The sequence below is a fragment of the Botryllus schlosseri genome, chromosome 6 (genome assembly GCF_051294905.1).
Source record: "Botryllus schlosseri isolate E-star chromosome 6, Bs_hap1, whole genome shotgun sequence".
Lineage (NCBI taxonomy): Eukaryota > Metazoa > Chordata > Ascidiacea > Stolidobranchia > Styelidae > Botryllus > Botryllus schlosseri.
In genome coordinates this window covers 17,159,017-17,180,814 of record NC_137241.1, presented here as the reverse complement: position 1 = coordinate 17,180,814, position 21,798 = coordinate 17,159,017, and the positions used below count along the sequence as shown (strand labels likewise).

General features: G+C 39.5%; 1 protein-coding gene and 1 long non-coding RNA gene across 2 annotated transcripts in view; one reads left to right on the top strand and one right to left on the bottom strand.

Moving 5' to 3' along the window:
- Positions 1–21,798, top strand: part of LOC145441282 (uncharacterized) — a 237,075-nt gene that overhangs the window by 62,377 nt on the left and 152,900 nt on the right. The window lies entirely within an intron of this gene.
- LOC145441251 (putative N-acetylated-alpha-linked acidic dipeptidase) overlaps positions 5,493–21,798 on the bottom strand; it is a 29,066-nt gene continuing 12,760 nt past the window's right edge. The window contains exons 12-15 of the mRNA XM_080319073.1: positions 20,868–20,949; positions 7,070–7,162; positions 6,895–7,006; positions 5,493–6,710 (exon numbers count right to left, since the gene is read on the bottom strand). Of these exons, the coding sequence (XP_080175199.1) occupies positions 6,588–6,710; positions 6,895–7,006; positions 7,070–7,162; positions 20,868–20,949 (410 nt within the window). The 3' untranslated portion in view covers positions 5,493–6,587. The remainder of the gene's footprint in view (positions 6,711–6,894; positions 7,007–7,069; positions 7,163–20,867; positions 20,950–21,798) is intronic.

The window sequence follows — 21,798 nt, the reverse complement described above, 5'->3', positions numbered from 1 at the left end:
CTGTTTTCGCGAAAAATTATCGGGACGACAGATTCCCTGTTGTCGGGAGAGGCCGTTCACACTTTCATTTCGGTGCCTTGTAGTCGACCAACCAAGCATGTGCCTACATAAAGAGTCTGTGTACCATCTAATGATAGTACATTGAGCTTAAGCGCTCTTTCTGCCCCGATTATTCGAAATTCCATGTCGGTGACGTCATATTTTGTGATACAATTGTTGATATTTGAAGAGCGTCTTGGAGCTACGGAACTTCAATATACAATTTAATAGTATATTCATTTCAATGAATATACTATTCAATTGTTGAAATACAATGTTCTTTATAGTTGCTGACGATTACCCCTGACGAGAGTAAGCCGAAACATTCGGGTTCAATATAAATGTACTCTTGAAATAACGACATGTAGCAAAGTGATTAATTACAACCCTAAGATGCATGATAAATAATTTTGTGGTAACATTTTTCGAGGACACCGCCTCAATCAGTTCTAACGGTAAATCTGGTCACGTTGGCTGAGAAAGGATAAATCGTTTGGGGTTACTATATATGCCGTGTTTCGATATGATCAAAATAACTAGCTAGCGAATGGATGAACATTCAGATTTTGGAATCTATTAGATAGATTGCGCATAATCTAAACACATTCCAGATACAGACAATTAAACAGTCTGCTTGACACCCACCATCACTATCGACACATCTATTATGGAAGATCTTATATTTTCATCCATACAGCTCGCGTAACGTCGCAGATACTGACATTATTACGCCTTCCCTTACTTCAAACGTACCTGAAAGATCATTCGCTATTGAATACAAATCTTATATTCACTTGTAAACCTTCAAGATATGTTGCCTCTTGGAATAAACCGCGTTGCGGACACTTAGCTACTTCTCTGCAAAGGTTCATGATCATATACGTCAATACCAGGGACAGAATTTCGAATTCGAGTCCTTCGTACGAAAGAGGCAGTCAAGTCGAAAATATAATGAATGTTGACACTGTCTAAGTCGATAGGACGGGAGCCTTTTTCGTCCCTATTTTTTCCATTTTAACTCCCAAAGAGCCATACATGTCAATAAAATGTTACGTCACAATTGAAAATTCGCGACATCAAGATATCATTGATTCGAACTATATGCTGCTTGGGATTCGTTGCCTGCGCCACATTTTCTCTGTAAAAACTCGTGCTAATTATGCTGGTTGTCGTATTTGAGCATGCGAAGCTTTAGTTAAATAGATCTTTTGCACATTACATCTTTTAATCGTATTACAGTGAGAGCCATATGATATCTTTCGAAGCTTAAGACAATTAACATTTCCAGCAGACGTAGACAACAGAATAAGTGTGAATCTACTATTTACACGCTTTTACAGTTAATGCGTCTTTTTATGTCCCATGGTTATAAGCTTGCTACAGTATATGAGACTTTCGTCAGTTATACGAGAACGTACGTTCGTCATGATGCTCTTTTTAAATGCGAGAATCGATGATCACATGCGTGTAGGTGGAGGCAAACATGATCACCAAAGCAATATATACCCGCTGCAAGGTGTGATACATGGGGGGCGTGGGGTCAGGGGTGGCAGGTGAAGCCGTGCCTCACCTGTCGTCAGGATGAGTGAACAATTGTGAAAACTTCAATTACTATTGGTATTTTCCATCTATGTTCATCAATGACTAGATTTTTGAACATTTTTACTCCCAAAATCACACAATTTGCATATTTGCCGTCCGTAAATAATGGCGAGACGACGAGAGGTAAGGCACAGCAGGCGGGCCAAGCCTCACCATTGATAGCGCCATTCATCGTAAATAGCGTAGAATATATAATAACTGATAGTAATCGAAAGTAACTGTCACACTGATTCCGAAAATCTTAATGTTGATCGACTTCTCAATTCTCAAAGTGTTCGGCGGTAACATATAATGTTGCGCTACTCGCCTACATTTCATCGCCGGTACTATACAAAGCTACTTTCCAATCAAGAACGTGGATAGCAATGGCATTGTTTGTAATCGAGTTGGTAATTGTGAATGTCACTTCGACGGCAGTTCATTTCTCACCGTAGATCAGGAAGGCAATGACCATCTTTGAACCGCATTGTCATACAGGCGTCACCATGTCTGCTATTCTATTTGATGAAGCAACGTATCGTGCAATCCAAGACATCGAGTAGGGTACATCGAATTCATGTATGATATTGATCGTCGGCGCGACAACTAATTAATTCGAGGATTTTGAAAGGGAGGATTCGAGTCTCTAACCCTGAATACGGCATTGTATTTACCTCTCAAAGACATGTTTATACTGACCGTGATGAAAATTTAATAACAAGTTGCTGCAATATTGATCAATTCAATACTAAAGAAATGGTTAAGAGCCATATATGGCCCGCAAGCCATATGTTCCCGACCCCTGGTCTAAGTTGACATTTTGTAGTATTAGATCAGGGGTGGCCAACCTTTTCGGGCCACACGAGATTTATGAACCATCGCGAGGGCCACGTGAATGTGGATGCCCTTTTCAGTCGTCCCATATGAGCGAACCGAATTAGGTAACGGTCACAACCAGACTTATATCACTACGAATCAAAATCGATAACAATTATGTCACGAAAACCCGGCGTGCAGTGACGGCCAAAGCGCCAAGCGCTAAGTTTTTTTTTATAGGTAATCAATGAATTCGGTCAATAATAATATTACTTGCATATATTGCGGGTCGCCTCTGTATATATCTGGGCTCATTTCGCAAGGACAGGATTATTGGGCGCTTGAACATATCAATATCGATGATTTCAGTGAACATGCGTCTATCATTTTGTGCAATGGTTTCATGGCCGACAATCTTCCTGTGAGTGCAGACGCAAAGTCGCATGCTGGACGACGCGTTCTCTCATAACTGCGAACATAGTTTGACTAAATTCTGTAAATTGGGGTATTTTTAATTTATAATTTATTGAAGGGGCACCAATGCTAAAAGCAAGAATTTGAGTGACAATAAATCGTGCGAAGTGCTACGAAAAATATCAAGTCAAATAAATATGCCACGAAATATTCTACTCTATGGTCACTGACACCTGGCTACGCAAATGCGTCGGAACTGATATTTTTGTCATCCACATCCCATCTTTCGCGGCCAGGCTAATCAAACGTTGGTTGGCCTTGCAACTCCACAATAAATTACCTGGGTAATTTATTTTTTATATTGTAACTAATTTCGAGAATGACCTCGCGGGTCACTCAAAACCTACTCGCGTGCCACTGGTTGGCCACCCCTGTCTTAGATAATACAAAATTATTGGGATCATAGCTACCTTGGCTTCGCGGCGGTTCAGTTCAGTACAGTTCACAACAAAATGTGCATTTTTAAACATAGAAATGAAATATATTACCAGAGCAGCAAATTTCAAGTATGATTACTATCAATGGATAATGACGATAATAATGCAGACAATTACAATCTCACTCACATACGTTGCGGTAACAATAAAAACATTTCAATGCGCCAGGACAATGTTGCAATAATCGATAAAACAATCGAGGTCAACTATAGATTACTAATCTAGGTTCGTTGACTCGTTAATCCCCCAACAATTCCAACATAAACAATGAATATGTATGAATGACATGCGTAGGCTACTAATCGCAATTGACCATGAATTGAAACGGTAAAAAGATGCTAACGTCAGTGGGACATGCAAGGCATCTGTAACTGCATGGTGTATATCTAGTGACGTCAGCGTACGGATTGCCATTCGTTACCCGCTTCTTCCATTAAATTGTTTGAAAGGGTGTATTATCTGACAACAAAAATGTCCATGAGTTTTAATATTGATGGAATGGGGTTCTGGTTTAATCACAATGGTATCATAATCACCATCGATTCTATTACTTTCACTCATCGATAACGCACAATGTACAAATGTACAAGACACAATGCGACGTGAGGATGTCGAAACAACCACCTCTGCCCACTGATATTAATTGCAACTACCAATGACGCGTTCCCACTCTTGTTCTCCCCGTTTCGTGTGCGCCGTCCATCGGGTATACTATCTGGACTTCTTGTAATGAAGTCTTATGGACACTGTTCAGTGTTCATGTGTGCTCTGCGAGACTATTATATCGAATCTTGACTTTGGGACAACGTGAAGATATCAAAACAATGCAGCTTTAGAATTTCGTATCTTAAATGCTTATAAGCATGTATGCTGTTATTTCTGCTTAATGTTTATTTATGGGAGTTGAACCACACAATACCACGAGCCAGTGGCGGCTCGTGACAATATCGGGTGGTGGGGCAAGGGCTGCAAGCGACTTTTATCAAGATGACGTCACAATGGCGTTTTCCAACGTAAACAAGTAACTTAATGATGGTACGGTAACATGAATTTCCCGGCAACAGTGATTTTAACGTATGTGCCACGAGAGGTCTGCTGGTGATATGTGACTTGAAGTGTGGTAACTGCGTAAACGGCGTACGGAACAAAGATTCAACACGGTTCATGTTCGCATTAGACCTGACTAATTATCTGCAGAAATGGAAATGACTATAACTCGAGAGATAGCGTAAGCCTAATTGGAAAGGTCAACGAATTCGGACAGATACGCAATTGTTATCTCATAGATTGGGCCTGTCCTATTGAATCCAAAACATCATTCTAAAGAACTAAGAATAGCAGCCTCGGAAATTTGGTCTCGGTAGTCGGTACAGCATAAGAGATTTTGGCCTTGAAACTGGAGACTGTAACACGACACATACGTTTTTATTACTGTCTTATAGGTCTGCTGCGAAATCGCCTTTGGAAAATATATTACCGAATAAATACGTGGATGAAAGCCTTAAACTTGGTACACTGTTACATGACATTATCGAGAAGTGGCCTCATGGCCCTTTTCGGTATGGTACACTGTCAAAATTAATGCGAACAGACCAACACCGAATTTTGCGTAAAATTTACTGAGGAATAGGCTGATCAAGTGATCAGCTGTTAGCCGCCATCGAAAACGAAATAACTATCGCGCTTGACAGGGGGTTGTAAGCAAATGGCTTGAAGGCCACAATTTCACGGTGAAATTGACATTGGAGAATATAATATCAAAGTAAATATTTGAATGCAAACTGAGAATGATATCATCATCTCTGTTAACGTTACCGCAGATACACTGGCTTTTGCGTGAAATCCGCAATGTGTTGTAGGCTAAAGTGTCAGATAGGAGCACATCTTTACCACACTCGACCTTGATAACGAAATTACTGCCCTAATCATTGAGTGTCAACCTTGAGACTTGGCACAGCGTTCGATACTAAAATCAAGACATACCGTGCAAAAGCTTATGACGGATCTAGGTAAGGAGCATCGTTAAAATCAATAGAGACCAATACCGGCTTTGCGTATAATCTGTTAGCGATAAATGACTAGTCAGCTCTCACTCGAATTAGGAAGCCAAATTACCACTAACACAGTTCAGTGACAAACTTAAAACTTGGTACAGCGTTCGATACTAACATTAAGACTTTCCGTGCCAAATGTCATAACCGATCTCGGTATTGAACATCGTCAAAACCAATGGATACCAATACCGGCTTTTGAGTAAAATCTGTTTGCGATACATGACGGATCAGCACACACTCAACTTCGGAAACGGAATTACTACCCTAAACTTTAAGTAGAAACCCTGAAACTTGGGGCAGTGTTAAATACCACCATCACGACATGACAGAACAAGTTTCAAGAGTTTTCATGGTGTGAAACCCCATTAAAATCGACCTATACCAGCAAAGGTCGACTAAACGCAGATGACGGTAACAGAGTTCAGCTATAGATACGATTGTTACATCTCACCTTAAGGGCACAGAGCTATCGTGCCCCGGTTGCTCGGTAATTTTATGAATAGGAGAGAGTAAATCACCGTTTCTTTATTGTGCGCGGCTTTGAGAGAATAGACAGTGAAAGCTTGTTATGAGCGCTACCGGGGCAAGCCCCGGCTAGGCATTCGCAAAGCGAAAACACAGAAGAGAATTCGATTTTCGCAGAGACTTCGCTATATATGGGCAATGCCCATTGGGCATTTACAAGCGAAAGGACAAGAAGTATACGATTTTCGCTGTGATTTCGGTTTATATAGATAGGTGTGCGTCTATAAATGGTGAAGAATTGTTATTGAACAGAATTTTAGGTGGGGCAGTGCCCCAGTTGCCCTATAGGACGAGCCGCCACTGCCACGAGCAATGCTATAGTTGGCTCCGGGAAATGCCAAAAAGCTATTCAATACTCAGAGTCAGGCAATGGAAATAACGTATACACGCAGCAACCATATCTATATCTGATCACACCTAGCCACATCCAAGACAAAATTTCAAACGATTCCCGCTGAATATCCCACAATACCTAGCAACTAGCGTGAAAAGGGGTAAGTGGGCAGGGACATCCACCGTTAAATCCGACAGCATGATGATACGACGCATTGAACACTGATGACTCTCCGTATTTACGGACGAGAAATGCCAACGTTACAAATACAAGGAAGATAGCTGTACTAAAAACACGTTTCCGAATCGTTTGACCCTTCATCGCCTCTTAGTTTGTTTGGAAAACGTAACCGGAATGTTTGTTAGAATATCCCCTGATAGGTGTGACGTCTTCAAGTGTTGAAGCCGCAGAACCGATGTGATACAAGAGTATCGAATATTGCCTTCGTACCTGACAAGAAAATGCAATTTACAAAGAAGGCAGAGAATGCTACCATATGCAATAATGCATTCTCACGTTGGGCAGTGCTGTACAGACTCTACCTCCTACCACGATAATGAACATATTACATGATGTTGCTCTATTTTCTTGTTTCTTAGCATACGAACCGACTCGATTAATGTACTGAACTGACCTCTTCCCATTGTGGGTCGCTACTATCACCAATTTGAAACATGGAGTCGACCAGGCCAGGAAAGGCAGATCCGCCATACTGATCGTGAAGGTTTGGCGCATACATCACGTGACTGTGATAATTAAACAGTATTCAAATAATTGGTATAATCAGACCCCCATGAAATCCTATATACCTGTACTGATCACGACCCGAAATGCCGTTCTTGTCAATGAAAGCTCTTTCAAATAACATTAGCTGATCGTTAGCCGCCCGCAAAGCCATTGAGCTGCAATCGGGAGTAGTTATATAGATCGCTCGCGAACGGCTATTGTTTCTTATGGCGGGGTGGCGAGCGGCTGGAAAACCGGGGGTGGCGAGCGGCTCCTTATGCCTTATGGTGGGGTGGCGAGCGGCTATTGCGGCTTATGGCGGGGGTGGCAAGCGGCTCTTATTTCTTATGGTGGAGGTCGCAAGCGGCTGAGAAACCGGGGGTGGCAAGCGGCTTTTATGCCTTATGGTGGGGTGGCAAGCGGCTATTGTGTCTTGTGGTCGCACGGTAACCCTTTTCAGCATAGGGATAGCTCGCACGCGGCTTCGTTGTTGGTATGTCGTACTTCGTGTTGAATATGTATCAAGTAAATAGTCATGTGATTGGTCCTTAGGTAATGTGTATATTCCAAATTACGGCGAGTACGACAATGATATATCGTTATTCTTATGGACGCGGCGATGATTCGTACTTTCAGGCATCTCTCGCGCGATGTTGAATATGTACGAGTCACCAACAATAACCGCGCGGACGGAAACGTGGTTTGTTGTGAGGATTAAGCAGTGCGACCTATATTTCGAATGACCTGCGCGCTGAATTGTTTCACGGCCAACCGCGGCGGTCGTGACTCGTCTTTTTTACTATAGGTGGTGACGGTGATTCGCCTGTCGTGTATTCTTACGGGATCTGTGGTGACTCGCCATGTGTTCTTATGGGTGCGGTCGCATGCGGCTATTGCGTCTTATGGCGGCGGTCGCAAGCGGCTATTGATGCTAACACGAAACCCGGGGTGGCGAGCGGCACTTATTTCTTACGGCGGGGGTCGCATGCGGCTATTGCGTCTTATGGGTGCGGTCGTGATTCGTACTTTCGGTATAGACTGCGGGCGGTATGTCGTACTTTCAGCAAAAAAGGTGTGAAATAGTTTGCTAAGTCTAGGAATCACTTGCAAGGTAATATTTTGGTATTTAGTTTACCACAGAGCCGGCGTAGACGGTGATTCGAATATCAACAATAACAACGGTCACAAATTACCACTTCAAATAGCTGTGAAATAGTTTGCAAAACCCCGCGATCGCTGACAAGATAATGTCTCGGTCATAACCATCTTTCACGACTTGGTGTTACAGGCATACCGATCGCTCACGCGGTGAAATTTTAGTAATCAGTTTGTCACAGTACTTGATATCGCTGGTAAGATTTAACAAGTAACGAATAACAGACCGCGGTAACTTGAATAGCGACAAATTGTCACTTATTTCCGCTCTAACTCTAATCCTTTGTGAAGTGAACGCTTATTCAAAAGGGTGTGATATAATTTTAAAATCCAACGACCACTCACCGGATAATACTTCAGACATAGCAATTCCGCATACCCGCCTACAAGGTAATATTTTGGTAATTAGTTTGTCACAGAACCGTCGCACGCGATGATTGGAAAACCGACAATTTGTCACTCTCCCGCGATCGCTATATGTTTCACGCCTCCAGAATAGTGGCTGACTTTAGTTGCGTGATAAGATCCATGAAAATACTCAATCAATGTGTTAGTTTATCAACTTGAAATGAAACTCACTACACAAATCAAGTCAATTCGGATCTGAATGTTTTAAATCGGTACAACTCTAATCCTTTGACAAATCCCTTACCGCGTTTTTGTTGAATCGAACGTAACCCGAATATTACTGACGCCAACTTTCAGCCGCATCGAATTATTCGCACATTCCGCGCCACTGTTTTCACACTTATAGAATCAATACCAACTATAACTCTACAAGAATCAAGAATCACAAGTATGTGCATTACACAGTTATTGTCTTTATTAACTTGAAATCAAAAACTTAACAAAAACACACAACTAATCATTTGGCAACTCTAGCATTACCAAAAAATTCCAGTATTGTTGATTGAAAATCCTTGAGTCATTATTATCAAAAATGTTATAGTACCGCATCGGAATCCATTCGCGGGATGTACTAAAGTTAAATCCAGATAATCCAAAATGAAATATTTGGACTTTGACATAGTCTGAATTGAAATATATTGACAAACATGACTACCAACTTTGATCCAGTCACATTTCAAGATCATACTTTGAAACAATCCTTGAAACTTACAACTCTATTCACGACTGAGTTTTCCGTTTATCAAATAGAGTTTCAGTAAATACTATCGCGATATTTTAATGTGTTACTACACACAATAGAATCAATCAATGAAATAGCACCTGTTGTAAATCTTTCTAACTTGACAACCACTTGTGCGTACCGCGATCGACTTGCGACGCGATGAGTTAAATCGGAATATTTCAATCTATTTGTCGAAACCTTGAACAAACTATCAGGTTATTTTTTGTTGTAATCGAGTGAACGGAAATAGTATTACGTCTCAACATTTTAGCATCTTCCCATGAACAAAAGAGTAAAATACAAAAAAACCTTGTCAATTCAATCCGTTTGTAACTTACCCAACCAACTCAACAGTATCCTTACGAAAAGTAGACAAGACTACGCGAGTAATCACTACAATCCAAAATCCATAGCAAGTTCGGTTGTATTCATATCCCTACGACGCGTCTTTTGTTTTTCAACTGTAAAAGTCGTTACTATTTTGCAAGACAAAGTAATTACTACTTGATATATTTTATAAACCAAAGTAAATACTACTCGGTGTGTGGTTTGAGATTAACATATTACATTTGAGTATACCGGATTTGAATGCCTGACCAACGTAGTTGAGAATTCATTTCTTACAATCAAACGCCGGTTTTACATTGAAAGGTATCATACTGTAAACATAAGGATTGACACATTGATTTGATATATGAGATTTTGTAATGCTCGACCACGACTTGATTATTAAAGTATTCACGATAATTAGACCCGATGTTGTGGTAAAGGTTATTAGAAAATATCACTTTTGGCATCGAGTACCAGTCGAAGTGGGTGAACAATAACACCGAAAATGATAAATGCGTTTCGTGCTACTATTGATACAAGCTCATTTCTATCAGGTGAAATAAACGCCATCACAAAACTCAAAGCATGCAAAGGTCTTGATTGATATGAATTTCGATTTGTGTCTTATGATTTTAGAAATATTATGATTCGTTAAACCAAAGTCGTATGTCCGATTATTAATTGATTGGAAACTTGATCACGTACCTCGATCATTACAGAAGATTATAACCCCATTGTCCGACAATCTTTTACAAAAGGATCGAAACCAAGTAACCCAAAGTCGTTGCCGTCGCATAAACAATTTGTACGACGTTTGATAATTGTACCCTATACGTTGGTGTACTAGAGATATTTGTAAAACACACTCTGGTAAAGAAATCGAAAAGATATCCTACACCTAAATCTGATAAAACCATTTTGCACTTTTTGTTCGTCAGTAGTATCCATTTTAATTTTCCCATTTCCTCTCGTCAAAGTAGATGTAATCATAGTCACTAAAGAACTTACTTGGATGTGTTTGAATTCTAGACATAGTTATGATTTACTCAACGCAAGAACCAAGAACAACCGTAGTTAACAACCGTGCACACATATCCAAAATATCGCACACTCCGCTATTCCTAAAGTACAAACACCCGATACAAAATATCACTTGTTGCGGCATCATCTTCACAATATCACCATTTTGTTTGTGTCAATTAGTTACTTTGTATGTTATCCCACAACTCTTACAAAAGTACGAAGGATATTAACATCGCACTAAGTAATTAACTTTACTCGATATTCTCACATTACGAAACTAAAGAATGGTTGGTTAGACTCTACAAACTGTTTCGATATCACAAGACCTTTATTGTCTGAATGGGTGTTCATGTATCTTAATAATCAAATAGTTCAACACAGAACTAGTACTAACAGAAACATCAGAGTTGTTTACACAAAAGTTTGTATGTGTACAGTATGCGAATACCATGTGTAAGTCCAGCACAATTGCAGTATCCATTCGAGTTTAGTCAACACAAATTTATTACAACGGAGCCACGTAAACTTTCGTGAAAGAAAAGCATACTCACTTCCAGAGGGTTATGTCAACACCATAGCAGTTCCCCAACAACAAAGTACATATGTTTCTAGCCACGGTTTTTACATCTTTCACATAGATCAATCTACTTTGCTAACGAAAAGTGCTGAGTCATCACATGATCGCTCTCACAACAAAACAGCTAGTAGATATTATCATTCAAAATATTCCTAACCCTTTACACACCAGTGACAAATCATACAACGAATATGCTTTGTGGGTCGAATTGTTGTTCAGTGTCAAGTCTACCTGTTGAAACGTACATTAAACAGCGCAATCCAATTAAAACCACGAATCTATTTTCATTTCGTCACATACAGAAAAATAAATTTTCTTTCTCCAACACATACTTGTAACCAATCGCTTTCATTAAACACACAACACCATAAAAGTATTTACTTTCTACAACATAGACATTCCGATGTAGTCAAGAAATATTTTTATTAATCAAAATCATCGATTTCTGTTCACGGCGTTAGTGTGTGCATGTCATACCCGTGGGCCCCGTATTAAAATGGACACGACACGACTGACTGTAAGGAGATAGAAGTCTATCACATCGATTTACATGTGGTCTTCGCTACGGTTTCAAAAAACGAATCATCTCTTTTGCATTGATCTAGACCGAGCAAGTTAGTTAATGGCCATGATTGTGTTTGTCATATGCGAATGATAGGGTTACTGTCAAATCTACATACAACAATCTTCTGACGATCATAATAGCAATTTCATTTTCCGCCCCTTCATAATTGTACAACTCGGTAACTACGTTTAACAAGACCAATCACACTACCGGCGTTGAACACAAGATACCTATCCAAGTAAAAATATCATTCTGGTTTGGACAACTGACGTTTACCTGTGTAAAATTATCATTTTCACTTGGAGGTCCACCGTTATCTAACTAAAATACCATTGTCCTTTGGAGATTTATCGTTTACCCAGTGTAACAATCCCCTTTTCACTTGGAAATCTATTTTTGGCCTGAATAACAAACCCCTTTTCACTTGGAAATCTATTTTTGCCCTGGATAACAAACCTTTTTCATTTGGAAATATATTTTTTCTCTTGGTAACAAACCTTTTTCACTTGGAAATATATTTTTTCTCTTGGTAATAAGCCTTTTTCACTTGGAAATATATTTTTTCTCTGAGTAACAAACCTTTTTCACTTGGAAATATATTTTTTCTCTGAGTAACAAACCTTTTTCACTTGGAAATATATTTTTTCTCTGGTTAACAAACCTTTTTCACTTGGAAATATATTTTTTCTCTGGGTAACAAACCTTTTTCACTTGGAAATATATTTTTTCTCTGGGTAACAAACCTTTTTCACTTGGAAATATATTTTTTCCCCGGGTAACAAACCTTTTTCCCTGAGCAACAAACCTTTTTCACTTGCAAATATATTTTATCCTGGGTAACAAACCTTTTTCACTTGGAAATATATTTTTTTCCCTGGGTAACAAATCTTTTTCGCTTGGAAATATATTTTTCCCTGGGTTACAAACCTTTTTCACTTGGTGATCCGTCGTTTACCTGAGTAAAAATATCATTTTCCTTTGGGGATCTGGCGTTTACCCAGTGTAACAATACATTTTCTCTTGGTCATCTAGCTTTTCCTAGAGTAACAAAACCATTTTCATTTTGAAATCTGACAACCACACCGACAATTTGATATTTTTGTATTTTCTTACAGCGAACAGCGACAAAATATACACCAACAACGACTCCGATACATTTGTCTAATCAAATATTCACTTGTGTTGGTGCATCCCATCAAAATCGTCGGTTACCCACATGCAATGCGCTCTTGTACACAGAAATGCATGTTCTGGAAAATTGGACAATAGACTTCGATAGTTCTGTGATGTCCGGGTTCGTGCTTTGGATTTTCCAGAGTCAAAATGTCTGAATAAAACACCTCCTTGACGATGGTTGGTATGTGGATAACGGTGTTCGGAAAACGGTTGGATTTATGTCACCCATCGCGATAACAATTCCAGGTCGAGTTTTCCCCCGCATGTTTACTATATTGTGTCTTTATTGGTCAATGCATGTCTCGACATTCAGTTTGAAATCGGAAACCCTGATAAAGTATGTAACCGGATCCGGATATCAACTCTGAATCGATAAACCAATGAACAATATTCAAAGTAAACATGTTACACCCTGTGTTTCCACGAAAAAATACCATCCAGACATACGTCGCGCTTGTTTGCCCACATCAGTATACGCGTAAATGGAGGTGTGTGACATTGCATGCAATGTGTTGGTATACAAACATCGATCCACAGACATTATCATAGCCGGTAATTTTGATGCAGATCGAATGTCATCACACCCGATAACAGTACCAATAAGCCACATTGCAATGACTCTGAGTCCGCGCTATTACATCGATATTTCGACACCGTTCACTGATTTATTCGATGGTGTTATCGCAAGATAGTCATGACCCTATCTGTAGACGGACCACCCAGATCAATTGGATACATCGATCAATGTGTTGTCCACACCGAAGTTTTCTGCAGCAGCGTTTGACCATGGTGAACTATCGAAGTACGGTGCTCGAAATGATTGCGACCAGTCTTTCAGTCACGATCAATGGATGTCGCTACTCCCACATAACGACTCCAGACAAATATCGTGAACAGTGATTATGGAAATCTCGGACTGATACTGTGATCCAATAAGGTGTGTTTCTGTGGAATGAAGACTGCAATCGTACACCACAATAGAACATTACCTCGTGATTTCACACGCAATCATAAAACACACTTTCGTAAGGGTCTAGCTCGTCCAGTTTCGAAACGGTCGTCACCACAAGAGATCGAGGTTGCGCTCGTCATATCGGAGCATTTTGAAACGACATCGTCACAAGTCTATTGACCTCGATTCTGTTGGTCATGTCAATCCGTTTCACAATCCACCGTTTTTCAAGTCCCTGCACCATAGTGTTACGACACAGACAAGAAGCGACGGTGGAAATAATAAAACACGGAAAGCACACTTTGGTGTTATTTGACATGGATTTTACACCAGACGAACCTCACATTCGAGCGACGAATTGGAATGACCTTTGTATTATTGACGTCGAAGGGAAAGAAATGTATCGATTTATCGGATTTGTACATATCCAACAAAAATCTGGGTATATGATTGTGCATGGTTCGCATATTTGACTGTGAACGCTCTATTGGTATATGTTGTACAGTTTACTTTCACCGTCGTGCGAATAACCATGTCAAGGTTCCATGTTTGTGTGTCTATATGTCATACTTCAGATTGACTCAGAGTCATTGCAATGTGGCTTATTGGTATTGTTATCGGGTGTGATGACATTCGATCTGTATCAAAATTACCGGCTATGATAATGTCTGTGGATCGATGTTTGTATACCAACACATTGCATGCAATGTCACACACCTCCATTTACGCGTATACTGATGTGGGCAAACAAGCGCGACGTATGTCTGGATGGTATTTTTTCGTGGAAACACAGGGTGTAACATGTTTACTTTGAATATTGTTCATTGGTTTATCGATTCAGAGTTGATATCCGGATCCGGTTACATACTTTATCAGGGTTTCCGATTTCAAACTGAATGTCGAGACATGCATTGACCAATAAAGACACAATATAGTAAACATGCGGGGGAAAACTCGACCTGGAATTGTTATCGCGATGGGTGACATAAATCCAACCGTTTTCCGAACACCGTTATCCACATACCAACCATCGTCAAGGAGGTGTTTTATTCAGACATTTTGACTCTGGAAAATCCAAAGCACGAACCCGGACATCACATAACTATCGAAGTCTATTGTCCAATTTTCCAGAACATGCATTTCTGTGTACAAGAGCGCATTGCATGTGGGTAACCGACGATTTTGATGGGATGCACCAACACAAGTGAATATGTGATTATACAAATGTATCGGAGTCGTTGTTGGTGTATATTTTGTCGCTGTTCGCTGTAAGAAAATACAAAAATATCAAATTGTCGGTGTGGTTGTCAGATTTCAAAATGAAAATGGTTTTGTTACTCTAGGAAAAGCTAGATGACCAAGAGAAAATGTATTGTTACACTGGGTAAACGCCAGATCCCCAAAGGAAAATGATATTTTTACTCAGGTAAACGACGGATCACCAAGTGAAAAAGGTTTGTAACCCAGGGAAAAATATATTTCCAAGCGAAAAAGATTTGTTACCCAGGGAAAAAAATATATTTCCAAGTGAAAAAGGTTCGTTACCCGGGGAAAAAATATATTTCCAAGTGAAAAAGGTTTGTTGCTCAGGGAAAAAATATATTTCCAAGTGAAAAAGGTTTGTTACCCAGAGAAAAAATATATTTCCAAGTGAAAAAGGTTTGTTAACCAGAGAAAAAATATATTCCCAAGTGAAAAAGGTTTGTTACTCAGAGAAAAAATATATTTCCAAGTGAAAAAGGTTTGTTACTCAGAGAAAAAATATATTTCCAAGTGAAAAAGGCTTATTACCAAGAGAAAAAATATATTTCCAAGTGAAAAAGGTTTGTTACCAAGAGAAAAAATATATTTCCAAATGAAAAAGGTTTGTTATCCAGGGCAAAAATAGATTTCCAAGTGAAAAGGGGTTTGTTATTCAGGCCAAAAATAGATTTCCAAGTGAAAAGGGGATTGTTACACTGGGTAAACGATAAATCTCCAAAGGACAATGGTATTTTAGTTAGATAACGGTGGACCTCCAAGTGAAAATGATAATTTTACACAGGTAAACGTCAGTTGTCCAAACCAGAATGATATTTTTACTTGGATAGGTATCTTGTGTTCAACGCCGGTAGTGTGATTGGTCTTGTTAAACGTAGTTACCGAGTTGTACAATTATGAAGGGGCGGAAAATGAAATTGCTATTATGATCGTCAGAAGATTGTTGTATGTAGATTTGACAGTAACCCTATCATTCGCATATGACAAACACAATCATGGCCATTAACTAACTTGCTCGGTCTAGATCAATGCAAAAGAGATGATTCGTTTTTTGAAACCGTAGCGAAGACCACATGTAAATCGATGTGATAGACTTCTATCTCCTTACAGTCAGTCGTGTCGTGTCCATTTTAATACGGGGCCCACGGGTATGACATGCACACACTAACGCCGTGAACAGAAATCGATGATTTTGATTAATAAAAATATTTCTTGACTACATCGGAATGTCTATGTTGTAGAAAGTAAATACTTTTATGGTGTTGTGTGTTTAATGAAAGCGATTGGTTACAAGTATGTGTTGGAGAAAGAAAATTTATTTTTCTGTATGTGACGAAATGAAAATAGATTCGTGGTTTTAATTGGATTGCGCTGTTTAATGTACGTTTCAACAGGTAGACTTGACACTGAACAACAATTCGACCCACAAAGCATATTCGTTGTATGATTTGTCACTGGTGTGTAAAGGGTTAGGAATATTTTGAATGATAATATCTACTAGCTGTTTTGTTGTGAGAGCGATCATGTGATGACTCAGCACTTTTCGTTAGCAAAGTAGATTGATCTATGTGAAAGATGTAAAAACCGTGGCTAGAAACATATGTACTTTGTTGTTGGGGAACTGCTATGGTGTTGACATAACCCTCTGGAAGTGAGTATGCTTTTCTTTCACGAAAGTTTACGTGGCTCCGTTGTAATAAATTTGTGTTGACTAAACTCGAATGGATACTGCAATTGTGCTGGACTTACACATGGTATTCGCATACTGTACACATACAAACTTTTGTGTAAACAACTCTGATGTTTCTGTTAGTACTAGTTCTGTGTTGAACTATTTGATTATTAAGATACATGAACACCCATTCAGACAATAAAGGTCTTGTGATATCGAAACAGTTTGTAGAGTCTAACCAACCATTCTTTAGTTTCGTAATGTGAGAATATCGAGTAAAGTTAATTACTTAGTGCGATGTTAATATCCTTCGTACTTTTGTAAGAGTTGTGGGATAACATACAAAGTAACTAATTGACACAAACAAAATGGTGATATTGTGAAGATGATGCCGCAACAAGTGATATTTTGTATCGGGTGTTTGTACTTTAGGAATAGCGGAGTGTGCGATATTTTGGATATGTGTGCACGGTTGTTAACTACGGTTGTTCTTGGGTCTTGCGTTGAGTAAATCATAACTATGTCTAGAATTCAAACACATCCAAGTAAGTTCTTTAGTGACTATGATTACATCTACTTTGACGAGAGGAAATGGGAAAATTAAAATGGATACTACTGACGAACAAAAAGTGCAAAATGGTTTTATCAGATTTAGGTGTAGGATATCTTTTCGATTTCTTTACCAGAGTGTGTTTTACAAATATCTCTAGTACACCAACGTATAGGGTACAATTATCAAACGTCGTACAAATTGTTTATGCGACGGCAACGACTTTGGGTTACTTGGTTTCGATCCTTTTGTAAAAGATTGTCGGACAATGGGGTTATAATCTTCTGTAATGATCGAGGTACGTGATCAAGTTTCCAATCAATTAATAATCGGACATACGACTTTGGTTTAACGAATCATAATATTTCTAAAATCATAAGACACAAATCGAAATTCATATCAATCAAGACCTTTGCATGCTTTGAGTTTTGTGATAGCGTTTATTTCACCTGATAGAAATGAGCTTGTATCAATAGTAGCACGAAACGCATTTATCATTTTCGGTGTTATTGTTCACCCACTTCGACTGGTACTCGATGCCAAAAGTGATATTTTCTAATAACCTTTACCACAACATCGGGTCTAATTATCGTGAATACTTTAATAATCAAGTCGTGGTCGAGCATTACAAAATCTCATATATCAAATCAATGTGTCAATCCTTATGTTTACAGTATGATACCTTTCAATGTAAAACCGGCGTTTGATTGTAAGAAATGAATTCTCAACTACGTTGGTCAGGCATTCAAATCCGGTATACTCAAATGTAATATGTTAATCTCAAACCACACACCGAGTAGTATTTACTTTGGTTTATAAAATATATCAAGTAGTAATTACTTTGTCTTGCAAAATAGTAACGACTTTTACAGTTGAAAAACAAAAGACGCGTCGTAGGGATATGAATACAACCGAACTTGCTATGGATTTTGGATTGTAGTGATTACTCGCGTAGTCTTGTCTACTTTTCGTAAGGATACTGTTGAGTTGGTTGGGTAAGTTACAAACGGATTGAATTGACAAGGTTTTTTTGTATTTTACTCTTTTGTTCATGGGAAGATGCTAAAATGTTGAGACGTAATACTATTTCCGTTCACTCGATTACAACAAAAAATAACCTGATAGTTTGTTCAAGGTTTCGACAAATAGATTGAAATATTCCGATTTAACTCATCGCGTCGCAAGTCGATCGCGGTACGCACAAGTGGTTGTCAAGTTAGAAAGATTTACAACAGGTGCTATTTCATTGATTGATTCTATTGTGTGTAGTAACACATTAAAATATCGCGATAGTATTTACTGAAACTCTATTTGATAAACGGAAAACTCAGTCGTGAATAGAGTTGTAAGTTTCAAGGATTGTTTCAAAGTATGATCTTGAAATGTGACTGGATCAAAGTTGGTAGTCATGTTTGTCAATATATTTCAATTCAGACTATGTCAAAGTCCAAATATTTCATTTTGGATTATCTGGATTTAACTTTAGTACATCCCGCGAATGGATTCCGATGCGGTACTATAACATTTTTGATAATAATGACTCAAGGATTTTCAATCAACAATACTGGAATTTTTTGGTAATGCTAGAGTTGCCAAATGATTAGTTGTGTGTTTTTGTTAAGTTTTTGATTTCAAGTTAATAAAGACAATAACTGTGTAATGCACATACTTGTGATTCTTGATTCTTGTAGAGTTATAGTTGGTATTGATTCTATAAGTGTGAAAACAGTGGCGCGGAATGTGCGAATAATTCGATGCGGCTGAAAGTTGGCGTCAGTAATATTCGGGTTACGTTCGATTCAACAAAAACGCGGTAAGGGATTTGTCAAAGGATTAGAGTTGTACCGATTTAAAACATTCAGATCCGAATTGACTTGATTTGTGTAGTGAGTTTCATTTCAAGTTGATAAACTAACACATTGATTGAGTATTTTCATGGATCTTATCACGCAACTAAAGTCAGCCACTATTCTGGAGGCGTGAAACATATAGCGATCGCGGGAGAGTGACAAATTGTCGGTTTTCCAATCATCGCGTGCGACGGTTCTGTGACAAACTAATTACCAAAATATTACCTTGTAGGCGGGTATGCGGAATTGCTATGTCTGAAGTATTATCCGGTGAGTGGTCGTTGGATTTTAAAATTATATCACACCCTTTTGAATAAGCGTTCACTTCACAAAGGATTAGAGTTAGAGCGGAAATAAGTGACAATTTGTCGCTATTCAAGTTACCGCGGTCTGTTATTCGTTACTTGTTAAATCTTACCAGCGATATCAAGTACTGTGACAAACTGATTACTAAAATTTCACCGCGTGAGCGATCGGTATGCCTGTAACACCAAGTCGTGAAAGATGGTTATGACCGAGACATTATCTTGTCAGCGATCGCGGGGTTTTGCAAACTATTTCACAGCTATTTGAAGTGGTAATTTGTGACCGTTGTTATTGTTGATATTCGAATCACCGTCTACGCCGGCTCTGTGGTAAACTAAATACCAAAATATTACCTTGCAAGTGATTCCTAGACTTAGCAAACTATTTCACACCTTTTTTGCTGAAAGTACGACATACCGCCCGCAGTCTATACCGAAAGTACGAATCACGACCGCACCCATAAGACGCAATAGCCGCATGCGACCCCCGCCGTAAGAAATAAGTGCCGCTCGCCACCCCGGGTTTCGTGTTAGCATCAATAGCCGCTTGCGACCGCCGCCATAAGACGCAATAGCCGCATGCGACCGCACCCATAAGAACACATGGCGAGTCACCACAGATCCCGTAAGAATACACGACAGGCGAATCACCGTCACCACCTATAGTAAAAAAGACGAGTCACGACCGCCGCGGTTGGCCGTGAAACAATTCAGCGCGCAGGTCATTCGAAATATAGGTCGCACTGCTTAATCCTCACAACAAACCACGTTTCCGTCCGCGCGGTTATTGTTGGTGACTCGTACATATTCAACATCGCGCGAGAGATGCCTGAAAGTACGAATCATCGCCGCGTCCATAAGAATAACGATATATCATTGTCGTACTCGCCGTAATTTGGAATATACACATTACCTAAGGACCAATCACATGACTATTTACTTGATACATATTCAACACGAAGTACGACATACCAACAACGAAGCCGCGTGCGAGCTATCCCTATGCTGAAAAGGGTTACCGTGCGACCACAAGACACAATAGCCGCTTGCCACCCCACCATAAGGCATAAAAGCCGCTTGCCACCCCCGGTTTCTCAGCCGCTTGCGACCTCCACCATAAGAAATAAGAGCCGCTTGCCACCCCCGCCATAAGCCGCAATAGCCGCTCGCCACCCCACCATAAGGCATAAGGAGCCGCTCGCCACCCCCGGTTTTCCAGCCGCTCGCCACCCCGCCATAAGAAACAATAGCCGTTCGCGAGCGATCTATATAACTACTATCGGGGCAATACGTTAATTTCTTCCGGTGATTGTGCAGTAATGTTTAAATCTTACTCGGACATGTCTAGTTCTTCCAAACGGTGTTGAAAGGATATAGCCGCAATGGTCAAATTCGAAATGGCGTTCCTCATATCATCTGTCAATATCAATATCAATGCTAGCGCCAATATCCCAAGAATAATCGTCACCATTATTTTCATCATCATCGACATTTTTATCAAATCAATACACCACAAGATTGCGATAAAATGAAAAGATAGGAGGGTGACAAAACGACATAGTCTTTTAATCAGATACCCACCTTGGTCCACAGCATGTAAATAAGAGGCATGTAGCCTACACAGGATTTCAGAAAGGATAACATATAAGGAACCGACAAAAATGAATTCTGCATGTGCCGGTAGGCGAGGTCAATATGCCAGATTGTGGTCGGTAGTCTTGAGGGCCGAATAGTATTGATTCATAAGCTAGCGTTTATCGTGGCTGTGTGAGCAAGTGATTGTTGATATATGGTTACGAAAATATTGAAAATGATTCATTGAGTCTGAGGAAGAGTACTAATTTCTAGATACCGATATAATGTACAACTGAGATGACCACTGGCCGGTGACGAGCCGCCAAGATAAGCCTAATCGAAGAATATACACTATACAGCATCAAACATACGACGAATGCCATATCTATAATAATGTCGGATTTTTTTTAAATTTTGACCGGATCCAGATCGAATCCCTATTCATACTTTCGCTGATAAGGTCGGGGCTCGGATAGGGACCATATATGAACATTTTCTGATACAGCCGAACTTACTAGGGAGTAGCGTGACGGATCGCAGTGGCAAATATTCAAATGAGAGATTTGAAAGTCGAAGCGGAGAAGAGTTTCAAACGAGCAGCAGTTGAACAATTGAACATGGGTCAGCTATATACCCTAAAGAACAAACGAATCTAGTTAATATTCCCGAGTGTCGTCGCGGAAATTGGCG